General features: G+C 37.3%; 1 protein-coding gene across 1 annotated transcript in view; it reads left to right on the top strand.

Moving 5' to 3' along the window:
* Window positions 1-15,747, top strand: part of AUH (AU RNA binding methylglutaconyl-CoA hydratase) — a 129,564-nt gene extending 113,817 nt beyond the window's left edge. Inside the window, exons 9-12 of the mRNA XM_051777455.1 lie at window positions 9,810-9,997; window positions 11,343-11,393; window positions 13,150-13,197; window positions 14,045-15,747. Of these exons, the coding sequence (XP_051633415.1) occupies window positions 9,810-9,997; window positions 11,343-11,393; window positions 13,150-13,197; window positions 14,045-14,122 (365 nt within the window). The 3' untranslated portion in view covers window positions 14,123-15,747. The remainder of the gene's footprint in view (window positions 1-9,809; window positions 9,998-11,342; window positions 11,394-13,149; window positions 13,198-14,044) is intronic.
* Window positions 15,748-26,537: the final 10,790 nt, after the last annotated feature.

Below are 26,537 nucleotides of genomic sequence, written 5' to 3'. Positions count from 1 at the left end.
AACAACTAAAATTGCTTCTGCTCAAGGGTACTCCACACGCACAGCATGAGTGCCATGTGAGATCACCATCATGTTAATGGTCTTATTTTTATTGATAGTGTTTTATTTTCGTCAGTTCAAACAACCGAGTGTTTCCTTCCCACGAATTCTCACTGCTGTGAAATAGTATGTGGCTCGTGTAAAAGCAGCGGGCTAGAAAAGAAGGATAAATTTTCCTTAATAAAAACTTCTGGGTTTAGATAGCACTGTTAAAAATTGGAAGGCTCAGTTCAATGGCTGAACTAAATTACCAATCAAGTTGTGAAACCAAAATGTTTTGTTTCAGATTAAAATTGATTTTTTTTCTTTTGCTTCACCAGGAACGTTTTTTCAGAATCCTAAAATACCCCAAGGAAATAGAGATGTACGAACAAGGAACCGGATAAGAGAGACTGAGATAGCAAAGTAGACTTTCTCAAATCATATTTGTGATTTGTAACATAAAAAAGCGTAAGGGTCGTGCTTACAACACATTGCAGGCTTATCCTGCTTTTGGTATTCTATCAGATACCTGCACAGAACACTTACAGCTTGCTGTGTGACCGTAAATTGTATTTGCACAGTAAGATGCAACCCTGTTTGACTAGTATTAAACATGGAGGTGCGATAGGTGCTTTCCATTTCTGAGCCGTTTCAATGGTCAGCTTCCAAGAAGAATAAATGTTACATCTGAGTCTGACCAGGGAAGAAGGCTAACAGTACTTAGGGTGAAACACATCTTGTGCTTAAAATGAAAGAGAGGTAGGAAGTCTTTTAAAAAATAACATTTTTTCTGAGAAAGAAAGAGAAAAGAGACTGAGGCCAAGAAGGTGATACGGGGTTATGCTTGCTCGTCAAATTTCTGGCCTTGCAAGCAAATGGAGTCTACAAGGTGTTTCATTCAGCATTTTATCCTAAAGGTTCTGTGATTCTCTTCAGATTTCAAGGGTAAACTGTTCTTTATTAAAGAAATTGTTTTTTTTTTTTAGTTTCTTGCTCATATGCCATGTGTTCTCTGAAGGACTTAGGCAGAAATAGAGCTTTTGACACCTCAAGGCTTCAGTAAAATGTTCCTAACCTGATGAGGATTTGGGAGAGCTCTAGCACTGACTCTGTGGTCAAGCAGATGGATTGCTGCCAGATAAGGGTCATAGGATCTTCATGTAGAATTCCTTGAGAGACCTAGAAACTAGGAGCAGCAGCCAAACCTAGAAGCACAAAGGGTTCAGCAGTGGGCTCTGCTCACATCAGAATGGTCCTGCCTGAAGGGCAGGATGAGACCAGCTAGTGTGAAATGAGTGGTGTTCCCTATCTTGTTGAGCCTTAGTGTTTGCTATAAACTATTTTTAATTACTTATGTTGACTAAAACATATTTATAGTTCTTTTAATAACTGCAGTGCAGGGCCCCACAGATGCAGGGCAGCTGTCCTAGGTGTTGCAGTTGACATCGGTTTGTGTCTTCACTACCTCATGCCTATATAGCCCCTAATGTCTCCCTTCCTGGAATTTGGATGTAGGGTGTAAGGAAAATAAAATTAGTATCTTTGATCCTTAAAACTGCAAAGGTCCATGAAATCCAACTCACATGTGCCTGATTAGGTGACAGAGGAATATAACTAGCACTAGTTTCTCCATCCATGGGGAAAGTCTTGCTGCTGCATGCAGCCATTTCAGATTGCATGATAAAACCAGTGAAAAACAGTTCTGTTCTGTATTGCTATGTCACAGCAGCAGGCAAGAGGAACATAAAAGGTGTTTTCTCAATGTAATTAATTTCCTTAGTGTTGTAACAGTCTGACAGCTACAGCTTTGGGAATAATTGATTATTTAATCTCTTTCTTTGTTGATTTCCTGTCACTTATTGACTTCTGGGTTTTTGTTGGTTTTCTTTTAAGAATTAAAAAAATGTCTAGAAGGTGATGGAAGATCTGTAGTTTTCTGTTAAAGAAAAACATCTGAGTAATCCCAGACAATAAAGTGTTAAAATAGCAGTTTGTGCTTATTGGGGTAGGTCCGCTGTTGCACAGGAACTGACCTTAAGCTGAAATTACTTTAATGTCTTTAAGCTGAAAGAGGGTGAGTTTAGATTAGGTGGTATTAGAAAGAAATTCTTTACTATGAGCATGGAGAGGCACTGGCACAGGTTGCCTAGAAAAGTTATGGGTGTCCCTGCCCATGGCGAGGGGATTGGAATGAGGTGATCTTTCAGGTCCCTTCCAAACCAAACCATTGTATCAACTATCCTAGTAGAAAGTCTATCCCATCTACGTTTAAAGTTGTTGTCTATCTTTACAAAATAATACACATACTAAATTTAACATTTTTAATTAATTTGGGCTGTAAAGTCTTAAGAAACTCTGATTCTCAAAATGTTAAGCATGTGAATCAAATAGTATTTACCAATCAAGAGAGAAGAGTGATTTTAAATATACCATTTCTTGTCTGGCCCTTTAATAGTGTTAGTCCTACCCACCCTCTCTCAGCTTATCCTGAACAGCAATAAATAGAACAAAGGTTCAGTCAAAAGCAGTAAAGAGATGTGATCCCCTGATAAGGACATGAGCAAATAAACCATTTGGATCTTCTTCCAATTGCTTTTGTTTATGTTGAGTTTGTAGCCTTTCAATCTTTGAATACCTGATCTTTTGTATAGTTTGTGGGCTATCTACTGCTCTCAGTATAGCTGAGTAAGGACTGAATCATATTTATATAGTGAATAAAGAAGTTTTCTATAGAGTATGTAAAGGATGATCCTGGTTTTGAAGAGGAGCTTGTCCATGTCTTAGGCTTCTAACCTGGTGTGTTCAGATCACTTAAACTGCAATTTTTTAGGTGGCAGTTCACTGATTTTAATTTTTTGATAGCCAGCTGAGAGTTATTGAGCATGAAAACCTTAAACTGAAGTCACTAAGGCTGTTTGTACCTCTGTAAAAAATAAATCTTCCATTGTTTCAAGCTAGATGTGAAAATATCCAAGTGATCAAAATTAGCACATGGAGGATATCCTATAACATAGGCTGAATGCATATTTATATTTACACTTGTGCTGAATTATTTTAATTGTTAATTTCTAACGTAGGTTTTAATGATTCTTGCATATAGGTATACTTGCAAGGAATAGCAAATAATATAACATTCAGAATACAAATTTAACACGCACAAATAAAAATTACATTTCAATTATTCATGTGACATAGAGAATTTTTAATAGCAACAGTGATTGTTTCTTCCCATGTCAACTGTTACTGTAAAATAACAAATAGAAGGGTCAGTCTGGGAAGTAAGAAGAAGAGAATGCCCTTCTGGCACTCCTAGATAATCTGACAGATCAGGCAAAAAAAAAAAAAAGTTAGGAGTGTTTCTGAGCATCAAACTTGCTATCTCAAATGATTTACAGAGGAGTTTACTTTCTTCATTGCAGGTTGCTATATTAATGCATGCCAGCTTTGAATGATTTGGCCAGTTTTTTGGTAGAGTTTGTATTTTTCAAAGCCCGCCAAAAATTGTTTTAGACATTATGTTACAACCTAAATGCTAGGCTAGGTGCAGTGTGGCAGTAGTGTATGGCTGCCTCATCAGGGAGGACATTCTGCTCAGGAACGGAAAGCGTGCTTCATGTGTACATGTTCGTTTTAAATACATTTATTTATCAGTAGGGAGAGTGCTCTGCCTGCCTGGGATCTGGCAGTTGAACCAGGCGGGATTGTGTCCTCCCACTGCCTCATTGGCTTTGCTGTTTTCCCTGGGATCCCATTGTATTAGCCACCAGTTCTCCTTTCTTTGGCGCTGCTCAAGTCAGAGAATTTCAGGGATGAATAATTTCAAGCATAAATTCTTAAAAACCCATTACTCTGGAAGAGATGAAAGCAGATTAATTTGATAGTAGTCACAATGGGAGAAAGAATAGGGTTAGGAGTAGGAATTGGTTTGGGGGCTTTAGCACATTTCTTTGCTGTGTGGAAGAATAAAATGGTAGATTTCTATAAGGAGAGCACTGAAGTGAGGAAAACATTCAAGTCACTTGCTTATAAGCAGTGAAGACTTCAGATTTAATAGTCTGGTTTTTGCTTTGCTTGTTGTTTCTTCATTTAAATTCTGTCCATTAAAAACTATAGTAATTGTCCCAATTTCAGACTGTGATCTCATTAAAAATGTAAGTAAAAATAGGATACTACCATGGTAATTAATTTTCTCTTTCACTTGCTCTAGGTAATGATAATAGTTTTTCTCATGTCTGGGGGTTTTTTTGTCTTGATTTTTCACATTAAATGAGTTTTAGCTCTAATAGTCAATCAAAAGTGCAAGAACATGTACTATAACATTATTTATTTAAAATACAAGTCAAATAAAACTTCTTACCTAATATTTTGCATAAATCCCACGTGATTTGTAAAGTATGATCCTACACAGCAGCACTGGTCTAAACCTCCTACCTGTTGTTACAGCTGAGTAATGGCTTCATTAATGTGTGGGTGTAATTTTGAAATTGGAAAATGCCCTCTCATGGGCCATTAATTTCTATCTGCAGCAAGAAGACTTACATTTTAATGTGGATGTGCTTCTGAATTTCGTTTAAGGTGGCTTCCCATCACTGCATTCTCAAATGAAATACCAAGTTCCTATCTGTAGTAATAGGAAAGCCTGTGGTCTACTGAATACCTGTGCGTGCTCAAGCTCGTTGCATTTGTTTACACTAATGTAAAAATTAATAAGTAGATTAGCAGTCTTAGGCATTTCTCTTCTTCCCCCTCGAATGATTTCCATTTAAAACCAAATAAGGCAGATTATCAGTGTGTATTAGCAATCCTTCGAGCCCTGGGAGTCTGTGGGTGGTAATGCAGATCCGTGCTTCTCAAATGGTGTTTGGTCTGACAGTGGAGTTGTTTGTACCATGCTTGTGAGGGAAATGTGGAGCGAGCTCCTTGCTCCAGGTGCAGAATCCCTTTTGAAGTGGAGTCCGTTTTACAAAGTTCAGGTTCCAGATGCATTTTTTTGGTTCTATTCATTTCACACACGCAGCCATCTGCTAGGAAACCATCTTCTACTTTCTCAATCTACAAAACAATTACGTATTTTGAAAATAAGTTAGTTTTTTTTCTAAATTACGTACCCATTTCATCCTTCAGTACAAAAGCTGTGATTGTTTATCTGCTAGCGAATTCTTAAAGTGTTTTACACTTCCTCTCATGCATCTTAAGCATTTGTACATCTTTTAGCCAAGTACTACATTCTTCTTATTCAAGCTGCCACCTGCAAGCCACCCGTGTGTGGTGGTGTGGTTTATTTCTGGTGTTTTTCAGATAGGTTTTTAAATAAAACTATCCATAGACACAGATAAACAAAAGTGGTGTGTGAAAGTTAAAGGCTGACTTGCAGATTAAGTGGACCATTTTGGAGATGGGGTTTTCCAGAGCCAGGCTGGCATAGGTAGCAAGCCATCCTGCCTCTTGGACCTTAGGTAGGGAGGATATGTCTCTGATGTGGCTGAGGGGCTTTCTTCGCCTTGGCTGACAGGCCAGACTTCCATGAGCTCTTTGGGCAACCTACTATGAAATCTGGCTCAAACAACTTTTCTCAGTCATTACAGACCCTGGGGCAACCTCTGAGTCAGCCTCCGGCCGCTGTCTCAGGTTTTCCTCAGATTTCCAGCCTACTTCCAAACAAGGACTTATATGGCCAGACACAAGAGTGGTCTCACCTACCACCTGCTCTTTGTCAGCTCAGTGGTTTTTTTTTTTCCCCTTGCAGAGATAATATTTTGTTTCTTTTCTTCTCCATTACGTTTTCACTCTCTCATCTTTTTGCATCTGTTGGTGTCTTTCCTGGTCTAAGCTGGTTTTGGTTGTTAGCCAGTTGTCTGGTTTGTGCCAGTGAAAGGCTCTTCATGTTTTCTTCTGAGACAAAATGTCTAAGCCCACAAAGATTTATGCTTGGATTTAAGCTAGCTAAAACATGTACAACATTGCAGGATCAAGGCCTGACCTTGAAAAATAATCTGTTGGAAACTTGGTGTTAAATAATATCTAGGTAGAGTGTTTAGACTTTTAGCATGTTTAATATTTTGAAAATTGCTTAACTTAGCAACAGATGGCAGGTACTTTAAAAGTGGAGGATATGTTTGTTACAGAGACTTTTAAAATATGACTTAACATGACTAAAAAGTCTTATATTAAAATAATAATTTTATCCCTGTCAGTGAAGTCAATCTGATGTGAATGAAACAAAGCTTGAGATGGATAGGATAGGATAGGATAGGATAGGATAGGATAGGATAGGATAGGATAGGATAGGATATAGGATAGGATAGGATAGGAAAGACTGGTTTTTACTTAATAAACAGGATTATTACTGAATTAGAGTTTGGATTTTTTGTCAGAACACTATTTTTTCCAATATGTTTTGACAGAGCCCTCAGCTATGAGAAACTACTGACTGTAGATACTCTGTGCCAGAATGATGAATCTATTTCCAGTAAGCTAGTTGCTTCATCTTTCTGGATATACTCTTGAGCATTTATCACGTAACTCCCTTAATCCAAACCAGTTGTGTACATATTTTGTAATTGATGAATTGCTGACAGTAAATAATATTCATACAAAATCAACTATTTGTTAAATAAAAAAATGCTGTTTAACAATTTTTGTACCAGAACTTAGCAGTCTTTGATTTACTGACTTTTCACATGAACAAGTGTCATCTAAAACTGTGTTTACAATATTACAACATTGACTATACACCATTTCAGGTAAGAACACATTTACATTGCAACTGTATGTTAAATACTTTCATCAACACAGTGAGTAATACCAGATCACTAGTCCTTGAAATAACATGTCAATAAATTTGTGAAGATGAAACAACTCTTCTCCCATCCAATTCTGCTCTACATTTAGATGAAATGCCTTGGTTAAGTAATGTCTTTGAAGACTGGGTGTTACTTCCTTTAGCTCTGATTGTAGTTGGCAGGCATTATATGTCCTTTGTGTATCACCAAAACAGAACATTTGTCTGTGGTGTACTTTCTGTCTTTTCTTCATAAATGGATGCAACTTTGCTGGGTTGGGTGTATTTTAGTGTGTTGTTTGCATTTGATTAATTTGCTCTTGCTGCTCTTGTGTGTACATATATCTTACCCCTGCTACTGAATATATGTGATAGATGCAGTGAACTGTTGGCTTCTGTTCTGTGAATATTAATCAAAGAATATGCTCCTCTGCTTAATGGCTTTGCAGTGTAGGAGGCAGCCAAACGAGTCTTCTTTTTTTGCTCTTTAATCATTATTGTGTAAGATACTGGCAAGAACAGTTTTTTCATCTATAAACACTATTTCATGCTTAAACATATCCATTGTTTGGTCAAAGTTATGAAATATTGTTGCTCAATGAAATTTTGTTTTCAGCATTTCCTGGTAAAGCAGTAATAGAAGAGATAAAACAGTAAAGGAAGGGGGAGATGATTAAGTAGAAGAAATACTGAGCATAGCACACAAGGAAGAAGCAGAAGGTGCAGAGTCAGTAAATTCAGCCTCATATGATTTCAGGTCTTATGATTCGGACAAATAGTTTTCTTTAATCAAAAGCCAAACCGGATGCTTTTCTACATCCCGTGGCTGTGGTGAAAGGAATAATTTTTGACTAAAGTATTCTTAAGGAGAATAAGGATAGACATTTGCCATGTTCAGATATATGCTTAAAATGTGTGTGAGAATAGATATTGATTAGAGTGTGACAGCATATTTGGGTGAGAAATTAAAAGACATCTTCAGTAGTTAAGTAAAAAAACCAGTAAATGTTTGTGATGATGGTGGTACAGCTCAGTATCAGAAGTAGCGAGTTTCTTGAAAGCACAGCTCACATTTTTATGGCAAGTAGGTCTGTTGTAAATTTGATAGATACAGCTTTAGTCATTCTCCATGAATCCCAGCAGTGAGGCAGCCAAGGCTAATGGGAAGGCTTGTGCTTAAGAGTTCATAGCTTTTTTTTTTTTGGTGTTCTTGGCAGGGGGTTGCTTTGGTGTGCATCCCCTGCCCCCTTCAGAAAAATGTCCCTAGAGTAGAGGCTTTCTGTAAATTGTGCTGTTAGCAAAATCTTACTTCTAGCACTATCACTAGCTTAGCTCTAGAGAACCAGCAGAATTAGCAGAATTTATGGAACAGGAATTTCTCTTGCCATTGCCTGTTGTCCTTGACCATTAGGACAGTCTTGCTATAATCCTCTCAGGTGTTGTAGGACATTGAGAGTATCACATTTTTTTGTATTTACTAATAGTTTTGTACTACAAATTTTATTTTAATTGTTATGAGTACAAGCATTTTTTTTTTAATTCCTCCAGTTTCTACCTGGAAAATACATCTCAGTTTTTTTGCTATAGATAATGATCTTGTAATATTCTAGAAAGGTACAAGGCAGAAATCCTCCAAACCTTCTGCAATTTTTTGTGATATAATATGTTCAAAGGCAGGTCTGTTTTTGTGGAAAGGAATACAGTAGTACTGCAGCTTGTGGTTCACAGAAAAACAATAGTTGGAAGCTGAATCATTGAATCACAAAAACGTTTTTGTTTTTCCCAGTCGGTTTATTTATCTCAGATATGTATTTAAAGTATTTTCAGGAAATATCAGTAAGATGATTCTATTGAATGGCTTCATTAAAATACTTAGTCCACCATTATCTAGTGGAAATTAATATATTTTACTGCTTGAACACACATTTATTCAGTGTTGTACCACCTCCCTTTGAACAACTCCTATAAATACTCCTCTTGCATATATACATATATTTACATTTGAATATATTAGCATGCTCTTGCAGAAATAGCTATTTGGAAAGAAATTTTTACTTACAGACTGTTTGAATAAATTGAGTATGTCTTTCAGATCCATGTCAAAATGGTATACTTTGTGTGTTTTAAAAATGCTTTCTTCTGGATAAAGGCCATTTCCACTGGTTTAATTCATATAAACATCTGCTTCTGTGATTTTGAATCTACATCTTCCATTTTGATAATGATTAATCCCACATTCTCATTGTTTGTTAGTTCTCAAAAGTTAATTGTTAGTCCAGCTAAGAAGTCTTCATGTCGTCTGGTTAATGTGGTTACTGCTTATTGACCTTCTGAAAATGTTGATATGCCAGAGAATTTTTGAATGTACTAAGAACAGCTAACTAAAGTTAGATGCCTTTCTCTGCTGATTGTCCTTCCCTAGTTTTTGTAATCATGCTTTAAGATTGCAACAATAATATGGAAGTAAGGAGACAAAACCATGGCTTCTTTGAGACCTTCTCTAGTAGTGAGTTTATCTCAGTTTACATGTAAATGTTGCCCCTAAGGTGCAAATTTAAGCATAGACTACAGTCTTGTTAAGGTACATATTCTTTTCTAAGTGTAGTTCTTCGAAAGTGGTGATTGATATAATAAAAATATACAGTGTTGAAAAGATCCAGAGGTTTTGGATATGCTGATTACTGGCAAGTAGCTTTCACTCAGCTTTTGCCTGATATGAGTAAGGTAACTTGTCTGTAATAGAACAGAACCTCCATTAATAGTACCTCTTTTCAGTTATTTACATGTCTTTCTAAGAAACGGGACAATTGATTTCAACTTAGATGTAGTTTCAAAACTGAGGAAGGCATTTGGTAACGACTTCGTACTAATTTAATTCCTGTATGCTCATGTAATTGTTTGTGGAATCTAAAATGAAAATACTTAAACTGAACAATGCATCTACATTCGTGGTGTAGATAAATGGGAAACTACTACTTGCATTTTCTCTTTTTTTTGCAAACTCTAGGGGGGACACAGAGATTACCTCGCACGATTGGAGTGTCACTGGCAAAAGAACTAATCTTCTCTGCACGTGTTGTGGATGGTGAGGAAGCAAAATCAATAGGATTGATTAGCCACGTGGTAGAACAGAATGAAGCAGGGGATGCTGCATACAAAAGAGCATTAGCTCTGGCAAAAGAATTCTTACCTCAGGTATGACAGGTTATTTTGATCTTGGTTTTTACTTTTTACCAAATATTAAGAAAAAGAAACAGCTGTATTAAAAAAAAAAACTGGCATGAAGTTGTGTATTAAAAAGCCATGCTTAGTCATGTGGCAAGCAATCAGAAGTTTTCTATTTTGTGTATTGAGTGGTGTTATTTGGTAATTATTTCATAGTGAAGAAGAAACTTCCATCAGTCCTCATCTCAGCATGATCTGGTCTGTGTTTTCGTTGTGCATTTTGGCTTTCAAGTTTTAAACAAAAAAAATGCACGGGTTTTATTTTTTACTATAGCAATTGTCTTACTAGGTCATTCTGTTGCTGTTGAACACTTCAGAAGAGAGGCAGAAAAGTCCATATGAAGGTGGATGTATCTCAGTGTAACTTCTGTTTGAAAACATAAAGCTAAATGGAATTTCAGTATTAAAGCAAAGCCCATTTAATAGTGGAAAATTTGCTTTCTGTCCTTTGTAAATATGCTTGATGAAAGATTCATGCTCTTTTTGTCATTCATTCTAAGTGACATTCTATCTTAGTCTTTCATAGAAGAATTGTAGTGGGATTTGCTGAATTCCTGTGCTTTAGAACTTAAAAGTTTTAGTAAGAAGCACAACTATGATCCTTATGGTAGTAGCTGATTGCTCCCTGTTACCATCGGCTGCAAGCTGTTAGTTCAGAGTAGGAATGTGAGTTTGGAGATTTTGATAAACCTACTTTTCAAGTAAAGGGTCCCAGGTAGCAAATCCGTAGGAGGCAGAAGAAGAAAACAATTAATAAACCACTTTGTTGGATCACAAGTGTAACAGCTAAAATTTTTAATTGAAAATTTAAAATGTTATAGCTTATATATGAGGGTCTTGAGCACCCTCATAGAAAGACAAACATGAAAATATGATAAAATTTTTAACATGTTGATTAATTGTCACATCTATTCATGTGTCTCCACTGCCTGACAGGAGGGACATAGGACTGACCTTGCAAAGACCTATAGTGATGTATCTTAAGATGGCCTTTCTGAGCCTTGTTTTGAGGGGAATTGGCAAAGCTTGACAAATGTGGGCACATTCATCACCTTTGAAACATGAACCAAACACAATGCTTTAATTAGGTTCTTTTGAAAATAGTGTACTTTTACTTTTTCTCAGTATTCAACCTATCAGTTTGGAAGCAAATGTCTTCTACAGTGATGAAATCTAGGATATTTGACCCATTACTGTAAATTTAATGAGAGTCCAAAGTCTAGGTCCTGATATAAGAACACTGAGGTGCAGACTCTTCAGCTACACATCTTGTAGGTTTTGATCATATGTGAATAAACTTTTTCTTTCATTTTAGGGACCAGTAGCAATGAGAGTTGCAAAACTGGCTATCAATCAGGGAATGGAGGTAAGGATCTGTACTTTCCATGAGAGTGAGCAGAAATCAGGTTGGCAACAGTTCTGCTGTGGTGATTTTTTTCTAGAACTGTTTTAGTTTCTCACTGTATAGTCTTTCAAAATCTCTTTGGTCAAAACTTTCCAAAGGATGAAATGCAGTTTTATTATGTCTCGGACTCCCTAGATGCTGATTTCTGTAACGAAGCTTAGTAACCTCATGCCTTTTCAGGAGTAGTGCACCCTGCTAATTATGAATACTAGAAACTAAACACAAACTACTATGAACAAATTGTATTTCAAATCCTAGGTGGGAAACAATGATCAAAGTTACACTCTGTCAAGTCTGTCAATGCTCTCGATTCAGCCTTCAGGCTGAAGGGCATGTATTTTTTTTAACAGTTTAATAGAGCTTAGCGTTAAAGTTGTATCTGGAGCTTGATTTCATGTTTGATTCTGATCGCCACTCCTTTTTGTACATTATTGACCTAGCTCTAAAGCTCCTTAAAATCCAGTCCTGAACACGTCTGGACATGTGTTTTACTGAAGGCATATGGGTCCTCTTGCTGAGTTCAGCAGGACTGTCCATGTTTAAAGTTAAGCTCTGCAGCGGAACACCCTGTAGCTGAGCCTGGTAAAAGGAAAAGGGTATCACACTGTATGCAACATGGAATCCAAGGAGACAAATTTAAGAATGGTCCTTTTTTTTCTTAAAAGTCCCAAAAGCAACCAGCAATATAATTGAGTTCCACCAGTAAGTTGTGGTGTGAGAACCAAACTCTGATGCTGTTGTGCAAAGAGTGTGTTTGTTAGGTTTCCATAGCAAGTAATGATGGAATTCAGGATTTATTTCAGTGGTACCCAGGGTTCAGAGTGCAACAAGATAAATTGTCTGGCTACCAGATATAGTGGACTGAGAGGTCAAAATGATGATGTTTATAGAATTATGGACATTAAGGTTAGAAAGACTCTGAGTGATCATCTCTAGTTCAACCTTGAGGCCACAAGACAAAGATCTACTTATTAAAACCAACCAAGGCACACGAGCATCCAAGCTATTTTTACAAAACTTCCATGGCACAGATTTTACAGCTTCCTTTGGTAACCTATCCTGTAGCTTATCTCCCCTTGAAAATTGCTTGTGGTGTGTAGCCACAGTCCTTCCAGTGGTCAAGTGGAGAACTAGTGAGTTCTGCAGCAGCTGATGCTTAAGACAGAGAAATATTGAGGGCAAAATTCAGCTTTTTCAACTGTTCAGGCCAGCTCACAAAGAAAATAAATGTATTAAAAATAGATGATGATGCAGAATGGCCATTGGCCTCTTTTTTTCCCTATTTTAAACCCCTCTAAGCTCGAATTTCTATTTTTTTGTGGCATGATGTCGTGTTTTTATATGATATTTTGAAGATAACTTATTTCAGAACAGATTTTAAATAATCATGCACTACATCTTTTCCCCTGTAGTAAGTGAAATTATTACAAATGTGCAGGCAGCTAATGGTTGTTGCCTACCCAGATGATTTGTAGCAAAGAGCATACATTTTTGAGTGTATTACATACTAATTGTATTGCCAAATAGGGAAGCTGTTAGACAAATACTAACCACTGTCACCATATGTCAGTGTAGCATTTCTGTGTTAAAGTAAGGTAGAAGAACTTTGCAGGGGTGTTATAGTATGTGGCGTACAGAAACACAGTATTTATGTGGAAATAATATATAATAAATGTAAAAAATATTCCTTTAAAAAACATTGTATTCTTTTCCTCAGGTCGACTTAGTAACAGGTTTAGCAATTGAAGAAGCTTGTTATGCTCAGGTATGTAAATATGATTACACCAAAAAACCCACAGAAAATAGGCTTTGTTGGTGCCTGTTATGAAACATGGAAATTCAACTAGGAATTGTTCTATGATTTCTTCTGCAAACATTTTGGCATTGTGTTTAGACTTTCCATCTGCTTATTCTGATTTTGTAAGGAATTTCAGGAAGGAGGTGCACAATAACATGTCCCTGCCAGGGCTGTTAGGGTGAAGGTAGAGAGGGACTACAAGCCAGTCAGACATTGCCGTGCATCTAGTCCAAGAACTGCCTTCCTTTTGCTTTGTTTTGGTTTGACATGAAATAACATGAAGGGCAGTTCATTACTGTGCCCCTAATGGCATATGTGCTAACCAACAGAAAATCAAGACAAACCTCCTTGCCTGTGAAACATGGGAATGATGTGTTTGAGATTGAATGTTCTTGGCCTTCGAGACAAGTTTTTAATGATGGAAATAGAAACCTCGGCTTTAGATGCTTGTTTAAGACATATGGTGATCTGATTAATGGCCTCCTTCCCCCCCAAAAACCAAACCAAACAGAACAAAACAAACAAACACGAAAACAAAAAACCTACCACCGAAACATCAAAAACAAACCCTAAAGAGTTTCTTACAGACATCTGTTTGGAGAAAAGGTAGTCCTTCTCTCAAATTGCTTCACGGCCACATGTCATGCCTTTGAAGTGTCTGGTACTTTCCTGTCTCTGACTAGACAGCTTTTAATTTTTCTGTTGTATTGTGTGTGTCGTCCTGGGTATGTTGAAAAACAAGGATTTGTATGCTAATATTTTTCTTGGTGTTGTTTTTGGTGTCTATAATGAAGTGTTACTCTGCTCATTGCAGACTATTCCAACAAAAGATAGAATTGAAGGTCTTCTTGCGTTTAAGGAGAAGAGACCTCCTCGCTACAAGGGAGAATAAAAGAATCTGATGCCTTTAAAACACAGGGGGATAAAAGTACTTCTATGAGGACCATTAAGGTGCACTTTGCATCTGCACCTGGAATATCACAGCCACCAAAGTAACAGCAAACCATACAGATGTTACAACATTCTGAACGTGTGTCAGCTCATGCTCATTACAATTTCTCATGGTTTTGATCTGTGTATTGGCAAGGTCACAGGTTCATGCAGCATTTTCAAAATTTTGCGTGTGTGAAACATACCATTCCACAATTGAACAAAGCTCTGTAAATTCTTTACATAGACAAAAACATATCGGTGATGTTAGGCATAAATATGCTGTATCATTTTATCAAAGCAAGACAACTACTGAACACCAAAAATAAGAAATTGTACCAAATATGCATTTAAATGATTCTGTATATCAGTAAAAATCATATTTGAGTATTCTATCTGAATATGTACATTGTTAATAAAGCTAAGGGAAATGAAAAGGATTATTGTTTGGAAAATGTTAAGCTTAGTTGATCTTATTTACACTGTCCTTAGTAAAATGAAATTCACTTCAGCACATAATGGTGTCCTTTTGATTAAATTGTTGCCATTATATTAATTTAACTGTATTAAATGAAACATTTTTGAGGCCAGTCTTTAATTATACATCTTGTATGTTAAACCTGTCTTTGTCTTGCATTCTTCCAATGTGTCATCTGATCAGCACTATCAGCTGTGAAGGAACTTTATTTCACTTGAGCCAGTTATTTTAATTTTTTGATGATTGTATTAAAGATGGTTGTGGAGGGATGTGACTAATGCACTGTTAAAGAAACTAGAATTATCTTAATCTGCAAAATATTACTTTTGCAGGTTCTAGGAATGTATATTTATATACAAGGGGGATGATACTGAAACGTTCTTTATTCTATGGTGGCCTCAGAGTTCTTTTCATATATCTAAAGAGAAATGCAGTAGGTTACGAGGTGAGAAAACGGTTGTGGTTCATACTCTGTATTTGCAGTGGACATGACATATACAGCAAATGTCTGGAAATAACCTCGTTGAAAGTATTTTTGTTAACTTGACTGGAAAATAAACATGGCTTAGCAGTCGGAGGCTGTCTTTTTATATGAAAACAAATTTATTTGTGTTTGGATACCATTGGCTCATGAAACTTGTGACTGCTTTGCTGTTTCTGCAACATTAACTATGGTCACTGTCCATATCTGTGATGATAAAGCAGCTCATCAACATGAAATGACAAGAACTCATCTACATTCATATTTAGACATACCATTGCATGTAAATTGATTATAACTGGTAGAGCTCACACTTTGTTGACTGGTAAACTTGCTGAGTCGATCATTTCATGCACAATAATTTGCAAATAAAGTACTGGTGCTTGTTTTGATAGTCATATAAAGCCTAGAGGGTCATTTTCTCCTGTTTTTGAAATGCTAACATGTCATTTTCATTTTTACTGACTAGGAAATAATTATGTTAATAGGAAAAAAAAAATATTAAGTCTGTGCTGATGGATTTCTGTTTCATAACTTTGATATACAGTGTGGTTGTCGAGCTGCCTCTTTTTCTAACAAGCACTGATTAAGTAGCTTCTGTGAATATCCATTTAAAAACATCTAATAATCTTAAATACTGTGGCATAAGACTGTGTAGATTCATGCCTTTAACTAGTAGTTTTGATCTCAGAAAATAATTTTGCTGTCGCAGTGGTCTCTCCATTCCTTTTCTCAGGAAGAGATAGTGTCATATCATGGCAATTTGAGTCCCTGCTTTGAAGTCAACAGTTTGAATATCATTACAAAGTGAGTGTCAGTCGGACAATTTTTAAAGGTACTTTGGAGTGATGTTGAAACAGTTCTGAAGGAACAATATTTTAGCAAAAGATGTGTTAATCCCTATCTCTGTTATTAAGTGACGTGTTATGATGTCTGCAGTGCTCATGATTAATAGCAATATTAGAACTCTGCTTCCACAACAGGATGATTTGTAAGAGAAATGCTCTTATAAGGGCTGACTTTTCCACGTGAAAGGTATGATCTGGCAAATCATCCTTCAAGCACCTACGCTCGACTCTTTCAGTTCCTGGTAAAGCCGTGCTTTTCTGCACTTTAAATCCACTCCATGGATGAATCAGTGCTGGTCCCCACTGGTTTTCTGAAAGGTTATCTCATGGTCCCTACACAGAAGCATCTTTTTCTCCTGCTTCTGTTGAGCTCAAGTAGATAGTGAGTTCTTCTGCACTTCACTGAGTTGGGTATTGAAAAGTTATAACACATGTAGGTCCATTACCTTCAGCTTATAACATCTCAAGAGTGTAAGTTCAACTTACTAAATTGCCTAGAAATTCTCAGTTTCATGCAGAAGGTAATGTGTGACTTTATATAACACATATCATTTTAACCTTTAGTCTGTCAAGCCATTTGTATTTTCAATGTTATTGAAGTAGCTCACATTCTTAGTAGTTTTACTAAATTTCTGGATAAAGTTTTCATGATTGTCTGCATGGCTTAAGTCAGTTCAATACTTTTGAGTAGCTCACCTGCTATGAAGAAAAGTGGTGTTTTATTTATTCTAAGGCTATGTAAAGACACAGTTAAGAGCTCTTGGAGATGTTGTTCTGTGGAACATTTCTGTGACATTTGCTGAGCCATTGGTGCCCAATTGTTGCTGAAATTCTGTGTGGCATTACTCATAGTCCTACACCAAGGTTCATATCAATGCTTTTCTAGAACTGCTTTTAACCAGCTGCATTCAGAATAGTAAACATCACGATGTATCATTCTCAGCTGCTTCATGTTTTACTCAGTCATTGCTCTTTGATTCATTTAATCATAGTCAGATTTGTTGAAGAGAACAACATACAAGAGGGCAGAATATCATGCTGCTTGGAGTCTGGTTTTGGGAGACCTAGGGAGTAAAGTAAAGGGTTTGATACTAGTGTCACTTCACATACCAAACCCAACTCACAGATGCAAAGTGAAAAGAGTAATTGAAAGATCTTAATTTATCAACACATAGTTTTTATTTCGTTCCTTTTCCATGCACGCAAATCGCTGAAAAGGTGTCTGCTGAGATTAGACAGAGGATTTATTTACAGTTTTAAAAGATTTACTTGAAAATCATTGTTCTTTCGCGTGGTGTGCATGGAAATGGAACAAGATGTGCTTTCTTGTCTCATTTGTGGAATTTTAGCCTTGTTCTTGTACCTTATGACAGTGTTGAAAAGCTACAGGGCTTCATTGTCTACTGAGGCTGATGCAGTCAGTGTAGTCGAGGTGTGATAATGTTCATGGTGATGTGGTTATTTTAAGATGTTCTTTTTCTGCACACTTTTAGAACTATCTCCAAAAATGAGAAAAAGGATAATTGCAAGCAGATAAACCAAAAGAAGAGTTGTGTTCAGCTAAAGGTAATGAAATTCCTCTTGCGTACTACAGTAGCTAGTTTTTCTGTTTGTGCCCCCCTTTTTTTTTCTCTTAGCTTTTCTTTCCTCTGAGTCTGAAGCTCAGACGTGAGTGTGCAGGGAATACTTTGAAGAATTTCTATGGGTTGTTTTCACTTTAAGAGCACTGGCATTTTATAAGGAAAGTTATTAAAGTTTAAAAAATTTTCCTGAAAGGTCTTTGAAAGATATAATCAGAGATTACCACATTATCACTAAATATTGGGTAATATACCTTTTTATTATAGATTTAAACCACGTTCAGTTTCAACTTTGAAGCAGAGTTCAATAGAAGTTTCTTTAGTTATGCAGATTGCTGTGTTTTCACAATGTACTTATTATGCTCTATATGTGTGTGTATACTGACATGTCATATGCATGCATATGTATGTGAATGTGCATATGCATATGTATACGTATAAATAAAATTATCCAGACTGTCAGGCAAGACCAGATGCCCTCAGGATGTGATGCCACTATTCTGCTCCAGGAAGTTTTGAATTTGTTTGTGCAGGAGCACTACCAGCAGAATACTTGACCCCACACAACATGTGCTGTGCCTGCTACAAGTGGCCACACTTGCCATGTGTTCTGCTAGCACAGAAATTCTGCCACAGAAGCAGCAGTCAAGTAGTGAGGGGATGCATGTGTGTCACCCTGTATCTCAGTGTGTACATGTGGTAGTTCAAGGCTAGAATAAATGTAGCAGGAGTCAAAGGCAGTTCTTAAGTTTCAACAAAGGTGTGGCATCCAGATAGCACATTCCTCCCAGTACCATAGTATCATTCGCTCCTGCAGCTTGGGGAGGCCTACAGCAATCATGAGCAGCTCATTAATCAACAACTGTCGTAGATTATAAGATCAGTCTCTACCCCCCTTAATAAGTCTAGACTTAGATTTCATCTCCAGCTTTTATCTAGTAGATAATTCTTCCAAGGACACTCATTCACATGGGAAGAAATATGAAGTATGTTAAAAGAATTTATTACAGAGGGTGTGAACGTTCTGTGTCAAAGCTAAGTCCTATTGCAATACTTGAGTTCAAAATAGTACATTAACCCTCTAAGGCATAGTCTGTACATGTATGTTTATAAACTCTTCAAAGTTCTGGCTGGTGACTACTACCCTTTGATTATAATTTCTGAAGCATATGCTAATAAAGCTTTTGTAACATTAAAGAGCTGAGAATATGGTACAGTTTTCTTGTTGCATAATATATAGCCACTTTCAGAAGAACATGAAAAGTGTGTTATTTTTTTAAGGAACTTATACGTCAAATTGTTGCTTCTTTATTCTGGCAACTGCTAATTGATTTAACATTTTCCCTTAAGCATAAGGGACTTTGTGATATCATCTTTGGCTCAATTCTTTCTAGAATGTTAAAAGTTCTGATGCCAGTTGTACAAATTTTTTAAAAACTTGTCTCTTTCATCCAGCTTAGAAAGACAAAGTAAAAAATTTAGTTGTAAGGATAGAGTTGTGAAGGTTGTGTTTTCATTGCATATAAACGTTAATAATACATCTCTGTGGTTGCGTGGCAAGAGTTTGACTCTTTATTTTTTGTGTAATAAGTCTGAAATGCTGGGACTGTTGTCTTCAGAGCTGGTCTGTAGCTGAACTGTTTTTGTAAACATATGTAAGTATCCCCAGCTACTGACACCTCAGGGTCTGTGGTTCCCGTTGTCCTGTAGTTGTCTTCTCTTGGCCAGCCTCCTCTTCCAAGCAGTGGTGAAAGGAGAAGAGAGCCAGGGAGCACACTTCCAAGTCTGGGAAGGGTAGGAAGCAGGTTTTGTAGGGTGGGTTCAGCCTGCCCGTTTTAGTCACAGTCAACTTCAGCACAGTCATTTCTAGTATCTTCATGAGCAGCTCCACAAAGTGGTTTTTTTCTGTGTTGGTTGGTTACAGCACCTGAGTCCCGAACCCTGATGACTAGTAGAGTTCACAACATCCAGACATGATTCCTAGAGTGTACATATAACATATGAAAGAAGGTGGGAGCTGCAAAAGCACCATAATGAGGAGGGTTCTGCTTAATTTACTAGCTTGTAAATGGACACATGGACGTGTTTCTTTTCCACTTTGGGTGGAATGAAATTTCTCTCTTCACCTTGGATTCTTACCCTTTCTTACAAGTCTTGTCTGAAATCAGTCTTTTCGAAAAAGTGAAGAGGATATGCTACAGCCCCTCCATATGTATATTTGTTCAGTAGATGAAGGACTCATGAAACAGCAAAGCAACTCAGTTTCTGCTCTCTCCTTTCACTTGGTTGACGTGAGCCAAACTCTCGTATAGTAGTGACTTGTATGGGTGCTCTGAAGTCACTTCTGATTCATTTTTTCTACTTTAATTATTTATTCTACAAGTGAATTTATTGATATATAGAGATAATGACCTTCGCATAAATACCACAGTGGTTTTTGAACAGATGACACGGTAAGGATGAGAGCTCTGCTCACTTTCCTCTTGTCCCCAGAATCTCCTTTGTACTGTGTGGAGTCCTGTCTGCTAAACATGAAGATGCCTACTGAGTCAGACTCCTTAGGTGTGGAAGGTTTAATTCATGAATCCCAAAAGGCCTTGGATACAGCACTTTCCAAGTGCTGTTGCTTCATGTCATGACTTTGTGATGCCAAATGCCAGCAGGAATTTTGAGAATCTGAATTCTAGACTAGAGCAATGTCTTAGTTGTGTGCATTTTGTGATGGTGCTTCTAATCTGCTTTGCTCTTTAGGATTCTTAGTTAAGCCTGAAAATACTTCCTTAAAGTAAGCAAGGGATATAATAGCCACTTGTGTCCCCGGAGTAGTCAGGCTGTCATCAGTGAGGTAGAAGGGAACAGTAGCAATTCAGAGGGGAGGTGGTGGTGTAGCAACAGGGTCATAGCTGTAGTTGGCTGTGCTAAAAAAGTTACATGAAGCTGGTTATTCCAGCTCAGTAGCCTGATTCTGCCAACAGACACAAAGTAGATGCGTACAGGACAAGCTTTTGGTCACACTCTGTGTGTGCATATGCATAATCTATAAAATGTATGTCCATGTGCCCACTCTGCTTCCAGCACGTAGTTTTAATGTTGTTCACAGAAGCATTTAAAGGATTGTTAAAATAGCTCACTAAACCCACGTCTCCATAGGTATGTGAGTTTAGAGTTACAAAAACATTTTGTCCTACACATGTTTTTATATTTCATATAATTACAGCATATTTATCTGAAGTATTTCACAAGTATACTTTTGTGTAATACTAGTAGGAGATTAAGTAATAGCTGCTTACTAGCATTTATTGCACAAGAACATCAAATGTTATTGTGATGTTCTGAGATTGGAGGTACCAAGCATGCTTTTGGCTGCTTTGTTCCTGTGACCTTTATGCTCTTCTGGTTAATACAGCAGTCCTGTAAAGATGCACATGTTTTCCTTTACACAAATGCCAGTAACCACTTGAGCAGGGCACTTGATTCCAGTTTTGATGGGCGGTGCCTGTAATGGACAACGGTAGTGTATCCAGGCCAAGTTGGCTATCTTTGTGCTTCGCAGTGCCAAAAACTTCAAAGCTTCTTCCTTTTAGAACTCTAAAGCAATACAAGTTTGTGTTTCTTCATATCATCAAACTTAATTATTGGCAATAAGCAACTGCTGGCAGGAGCGGCACATCACATGGCTCCATTTCTGCTTTAGAAAAGGTCAGCATATGGCATAAACACTTTGCTGTATTATGCAGCCTTGTACTCTGATCACATAACACATGCTTCAGAAAGCATTATGCAATGTTAGACTCACTGATTAATGACTGCTTGCACAAGAAGTTTTTCATTACCCCAAATGCTAGAATCCTGGGAATGATTAACTTTGTGACATAACTCTCATCACATAAATATGGAAGATTCAAACATAGCCTCAAAATAACGTATTTCAGAAATAACTGAACACTTTCCTGCTTAGTACTGTGTACAGTACTTGATTAACAACTGCTTTAAACCTTCAGAGTTGAATAGAAAAGCCTATTTGTGAGAACTGAAAACAAGATTTATTTCTGGGGTTTAAAGTTTTGCCCAAGAAGAATTTTTGCACACAGCAGCATCTCATTTGCAATATTTTTCCTCTGCTTGTGTAAGTTTGAATTTCCTGAGAAAAATCTGTGCCAACTATTTTCAGTGTTCAGCCAGTGAGTTAAACAGAACAAGTCAAATCTAGCCCTTATTTAGACCAGCAACTGCATGTATGTAAAATGACTCAGTCCAGTGTCTTCAGTAGTACAGTACATACAACTGTATGCTTAAATCAGCATAGTTAGTGCAGATTAAATTCCCAATAATTGCTGATGTTTCTGCAGGCACAGTATGAAAGCAAAATGTCGTCCTGAACGAAGTGTCTTGCAAACATACAGCCTGAACATTGCTACACATTCACATTTAACATTTTCATATTCTATTGATGAATCATTCCATGTTCAAATTTTGCAGATTCCTATGCTAAAAAGCATGATGACAGTGCATCACTCATGTTATCATCTTCAGAATGTACAAAAGAGGAAAAGCCTATAAAAAGAACTATTCCTTACTAAATTCCTTCACATATGAAAATTCATCCTCTGGTTTCAAGTAATTGCTACAAGTTATCTGTGTTTCAACAGCTTTCTGAAGGAGAAAAGTCGGTTTGCCTGCTTGGAAATTCAAGATCAGTTTTCACAAGGAAATAACTGTATTAAACTTCCACTTACTAATTTGCCTTTAAATGTCAGACTGGAGAGAAAAAAAAAAAAAAAAGACATCTGCTTTTTTTATGATTCTCCTCTCTCCTGTAAGTAATCCTGCTCACGAACAGCCACATTAAATAGAGCTATTTGAAGTCCTTGTGATGGGGTGGGGGGGAGGGTGGTTTAGGATGCCACGACATTAATGTGTGCGTGCCACTTCTTCAGAAATAATCTTCGCTTGAGAACAAGTAGGAGAGGTAAACATTGACCTTCAGCGTGTTCGCTTTACTTTTTTTGCCTTTTCCTGCATTCCAGCTCCTACAGGCAGTAGCAAAGGCTAAAGGAAATGGCCTCTGACTAAGCATTAGCTACCAGCGTGCCCTCATTATAGCTGAGGGCTCTTATTCTCGCCTAGCCTACGTGCAGAGCCAGCTAGTCTTTCAGCTGTGATGACGAAATGCCATGCATTTCTTCCTGGAATAGTACGCAGATAAGAGGCCACTTGTTATGCTGAGGTTTCAGATGAACTCCACTAAGGGTTTCAAAACACTCTGTCACAATTATATCAGGTTTCTTTAGCAACCAATTCATTTCAGACACTTTTAAGATAAAAAGGGAAGAGATGTTAGTTTATTTTCCCTTGTGGTTTCGCTGTTTAAACCTTCACAGGATATGACTGGATGGTTTGTACGTGGCCTGAATGTATTAATTTTAAAGAAAAATAGCAGATCAAATTGGATCAGTTGCTTTCTTGAAATCTGCATTATTTGTTAGTCCCCTATGTGTACCTATAACTTGAGAGAAGAAACAAAAAAATCTCATGCCTGTGATATGCAGCTAGAAAGGTCCTGCTATGCAAACTCAGTTGCTGAGTGCCTTGAACTCATTCTGGGTCCAGCAAAAGCTGAGAGTTTTCAGAACCTTGCAGCACAAAAGGTGAATCCTTTATGCTGGGTTGGGTTCAGATGCAAGGATATGTGTGCACAGGATGAGCCCAGCTGGCCTAAGTGTTTCTTAGCAGTGATGGGAGAACCTGTTTGTGAGATAATTTTGGTGCCTGTTTAGGTGACTCCATGCACTAACAAAAGCTACTTTGGTGGGATCAAACAAATCATGAGAGCATCCAGACTGTGAAAGAAAGAGGACTCTATGGATTGTTTGTTTCAGACTGAGAAATACAATTAGAACCAGCCAAAACTGTATGTTACTGTGAAGAAAGGAATATGTTGTCTGGAATGAACACTGGATCCTGTGCAGTTGTACAGCACTCTTTGCTCACCTACAGACTCTAGTGAAACATTTACAATCTGTGATATGCCCTGTTTCCCATGTGTCTGAATGCCACTTTGGAGAGATGTAGTCAGTAGGAGAGAGAGTCCTATGACAATAAATCTGAGTAAATCGCAACCTAAATAAGTAATATAAAAAACCCCAACCCAACCCAAAATGGCATCTCTCCTTCATCACTTCCCCTGCAATTCTCTACTTTTACTAGTGTGTCATTAACTGGGAACTAAAAGCTTAATTCAGAAAACAAAAAGAAAACAAAATTTTCTTTTTCCATTTCCATAACAAAATTTGGATCAGATCTTGCTTCTGCAGTTTTATTCCTTTAATGCCTTCCAAATAAATGTGTAATTCCCAGTGAGATCACTAGGAATCTTGGCTATTCATAGTCGGTTCTTTCTTTTTTGTTCTTCAGTGAAGAGGGTCCCCTTTGAAAATGTCCAGAGAATACTAGAGTTTCCAAACCCACCACTTCCCTTAATTACTTTCTTTTTTCCCCTTTCTTGGAGAAATTCCTTTCTCTTGTTGTTGACTACTGACTCAGAAAAAAAAAAAAAAAAAAGACCAAATTTCCCTCACAAATAAAATATCTCTTAATTGTTTACTAGAGAGAGAGGATTCTTGCATGTTACTGTGAAGAAGTTCTGTCCTTGCCAAAGCAAGGTATGATGACAAAACATATGTTTCTCCATTATTTTTCTGCTCTCAAAATGTGAAAGTCAGCCTAAATACTGTTCCTGCAGTGGTCACTAGCAGGTCTTTTCAATGCTAGACACTTAATTTCACAAAAATTCTGATCCACCAAGTATAAATATGCACTATGGGCATCTCCTTTTTTGAATTGTTTCTGTTGTGATGTTTGATTTTAAATAAATACAGTAAGACTTATTTGTCAGAAATGGTACTTGTTAAACACTACTACTTCTTCATTTTGTGAACTTAGTTGTTTATAACTCATATTATGTGTTATTTGAAGTATCTTGCAGTGTTTTATCTCATTTTTTATCTTCAGAAGATTTGATCTTAATCTCTGAAAAAGATGTTTATTAAATGGAATTTCGTGGGGGGTGGAAACAACAAACCGAAGTACCTTTCTGGAAAATGATACTAAAAAGATAAATGCTGTTCTGTTGTTCAAAACCTTGAAATGTTTTAAACTGCAGTTACTGCAACTGAGAATTTGTCATCTTAGGTGAAATCACAGAACCAGCGAACACAGTCCCATCGCCACTCCCAACAGTGAAACCTGTTTTCTCCTCCTCTTTGGCCTTTGCCACCAAAGGCAAGGTGGCATCCTTTCGTGCAGTCGGTGCTCCCACTCCCCTGACATCACCTGCTGAGGGGAGGGGGTGTGTGCCATCTGACCTTGGGTATGTGCTGTTTGTGGCTGGAGCCCTCGCAGGACGCGTGACAACCAAGTTGTGCCAGTTTTCCTCTGCGAGGGAGGTGGAACAGGAACTTTAACTTGAGCATTTATTCTTTCATCAAACCCATTTTCATGGAAAGCTGATGGATCCTCCTCCACCTCTTTCGAGCCCCATTGACATTGTGTAAATTTCTAAAGACACAAGGGTGATAGCAGTAATACCACACTGTTTTCTAAGGCTGTTGGTGCATGGATAGAGCACAGGACATGGGGGCCAGGCTTTGTCTTCTCGTGCAGTCATTCGAGCTGTCAGAGGCATTAACTCTGCTGAGGGTTGAGAAACTGTGCTGACAGGCTTCAGCCAGCGAGCAAATGTCCAGGTCCTGCACCATCTTGAACTGACACACTGATTCACTGTTAGTAGGATCCGAACTAGCTGGATGCGAACCAGCTCAGATTTATTTACATGCAAATACTGATTGCAGAATAGCTTTAATAGGCATTAAAAAAAAAAAAAAAATTCCCTACAAGTTAGAATCTTTCCCACCTGAACTAAATCAAAGTTAAAGAAAGAAATGGGGAGAGTCTTTATTATGCTGTAAATGTTAGCAGCTTTATTCTAAGTCACGGAAGCAATAGCAGTAGCACTTGCCAATCAGTTAATCCTGACTGGAATGTAAACAGTTTATGCTGGTGATAACTGATAAATAGGTATATTGAACACTTACAGGGGTGTTGTGACCCTGCAATATTGTTTAATTAAATAAATAATGCTTCAAAGTAATATATACTTTTGACTTTCAGTCTTGCTGTGGAGAATGAAAGAGTTGGGGGTGGACTTTTTATGCCTGTTATCTATTCTTCAGAGAATTATTTCATTGCTAGAAGCAGATGGTGATTTTTAAGCCCACTGCTATTTTGGTGTACTTTAAAAAAAAAACCCAAACCCTAAAAATAAACCTAAGTTACCATATCCAGCAAAAAATATGTTGTCAGCTTTTTACTCTTCTGGGCTGAAAACAAATCTGTCAGCAATTTCTTTGGGTTAAACTATCTTAACACTGGGGAGGGGGCAATTTTTGTTGGGTTTTGGGTTTTTTTGTTTGGTTTTTTTTTTTTTTAAAGTGGTTTTGTAACAGAGTCCATTTAAAGACTAAAGTATCAACAAATTACCATCTGCTGTTATGAAGACAGTTTACCAAATTGATGAAACCTGCACTCCGGTTAATGTTGTGGATCAGCTGCATGAATTAGACTTTAAAGTCTGAATGAAATCAACACCTTCAACTCTGCTGGAACAAACATTAAAAATCAGCTCATCTTCTGTAATTACCAAAGTGAAAATGGGAGTGACAGTTATTCATGCAGGGGAAAAAAAATCGCTGATGCACATCTGAGTCAAATGGGGTTCTCGTGTTTGCCTTACAACCTTTTCTTGGATTAAAAGTGTGGTTTGACAGAGTTGCTGAATGGAAAAAGGAAAAAGACCTTTGGATTCTCTATGCACCTACAGGTGAATGGCATAAAAGACTGACAGTGCAGTATTTTTAGAAGTATTTTCCGTATTGGATAATTTTGGCATAACTGTTGGCTTAAGGATGAAATGTAAGGGTTTAGGTAAAGGG

The sequence above is a fragment of the Manacus candei genome, unplaced genomic scaffold (genome assembly GCF_025592945.1).
Source record: "Manacus candei isolate 608988 ecotype Guabito, Panama unplaced genomic scaffold, ASM2559294v1 h1tg000010l, whole genome shotgun sequence".
In the NCBI taxonomy this organism is placed as follows: Eukaryota; Metazoa; Chordata; class Aves; order Passeriformes; family Pipridae; genus Manacus; species Manacus candei.
Note: the sequence above shows the minus strand (reverse complement) of the source record. Positions and strands in the feature narration are given on the sequence as shown.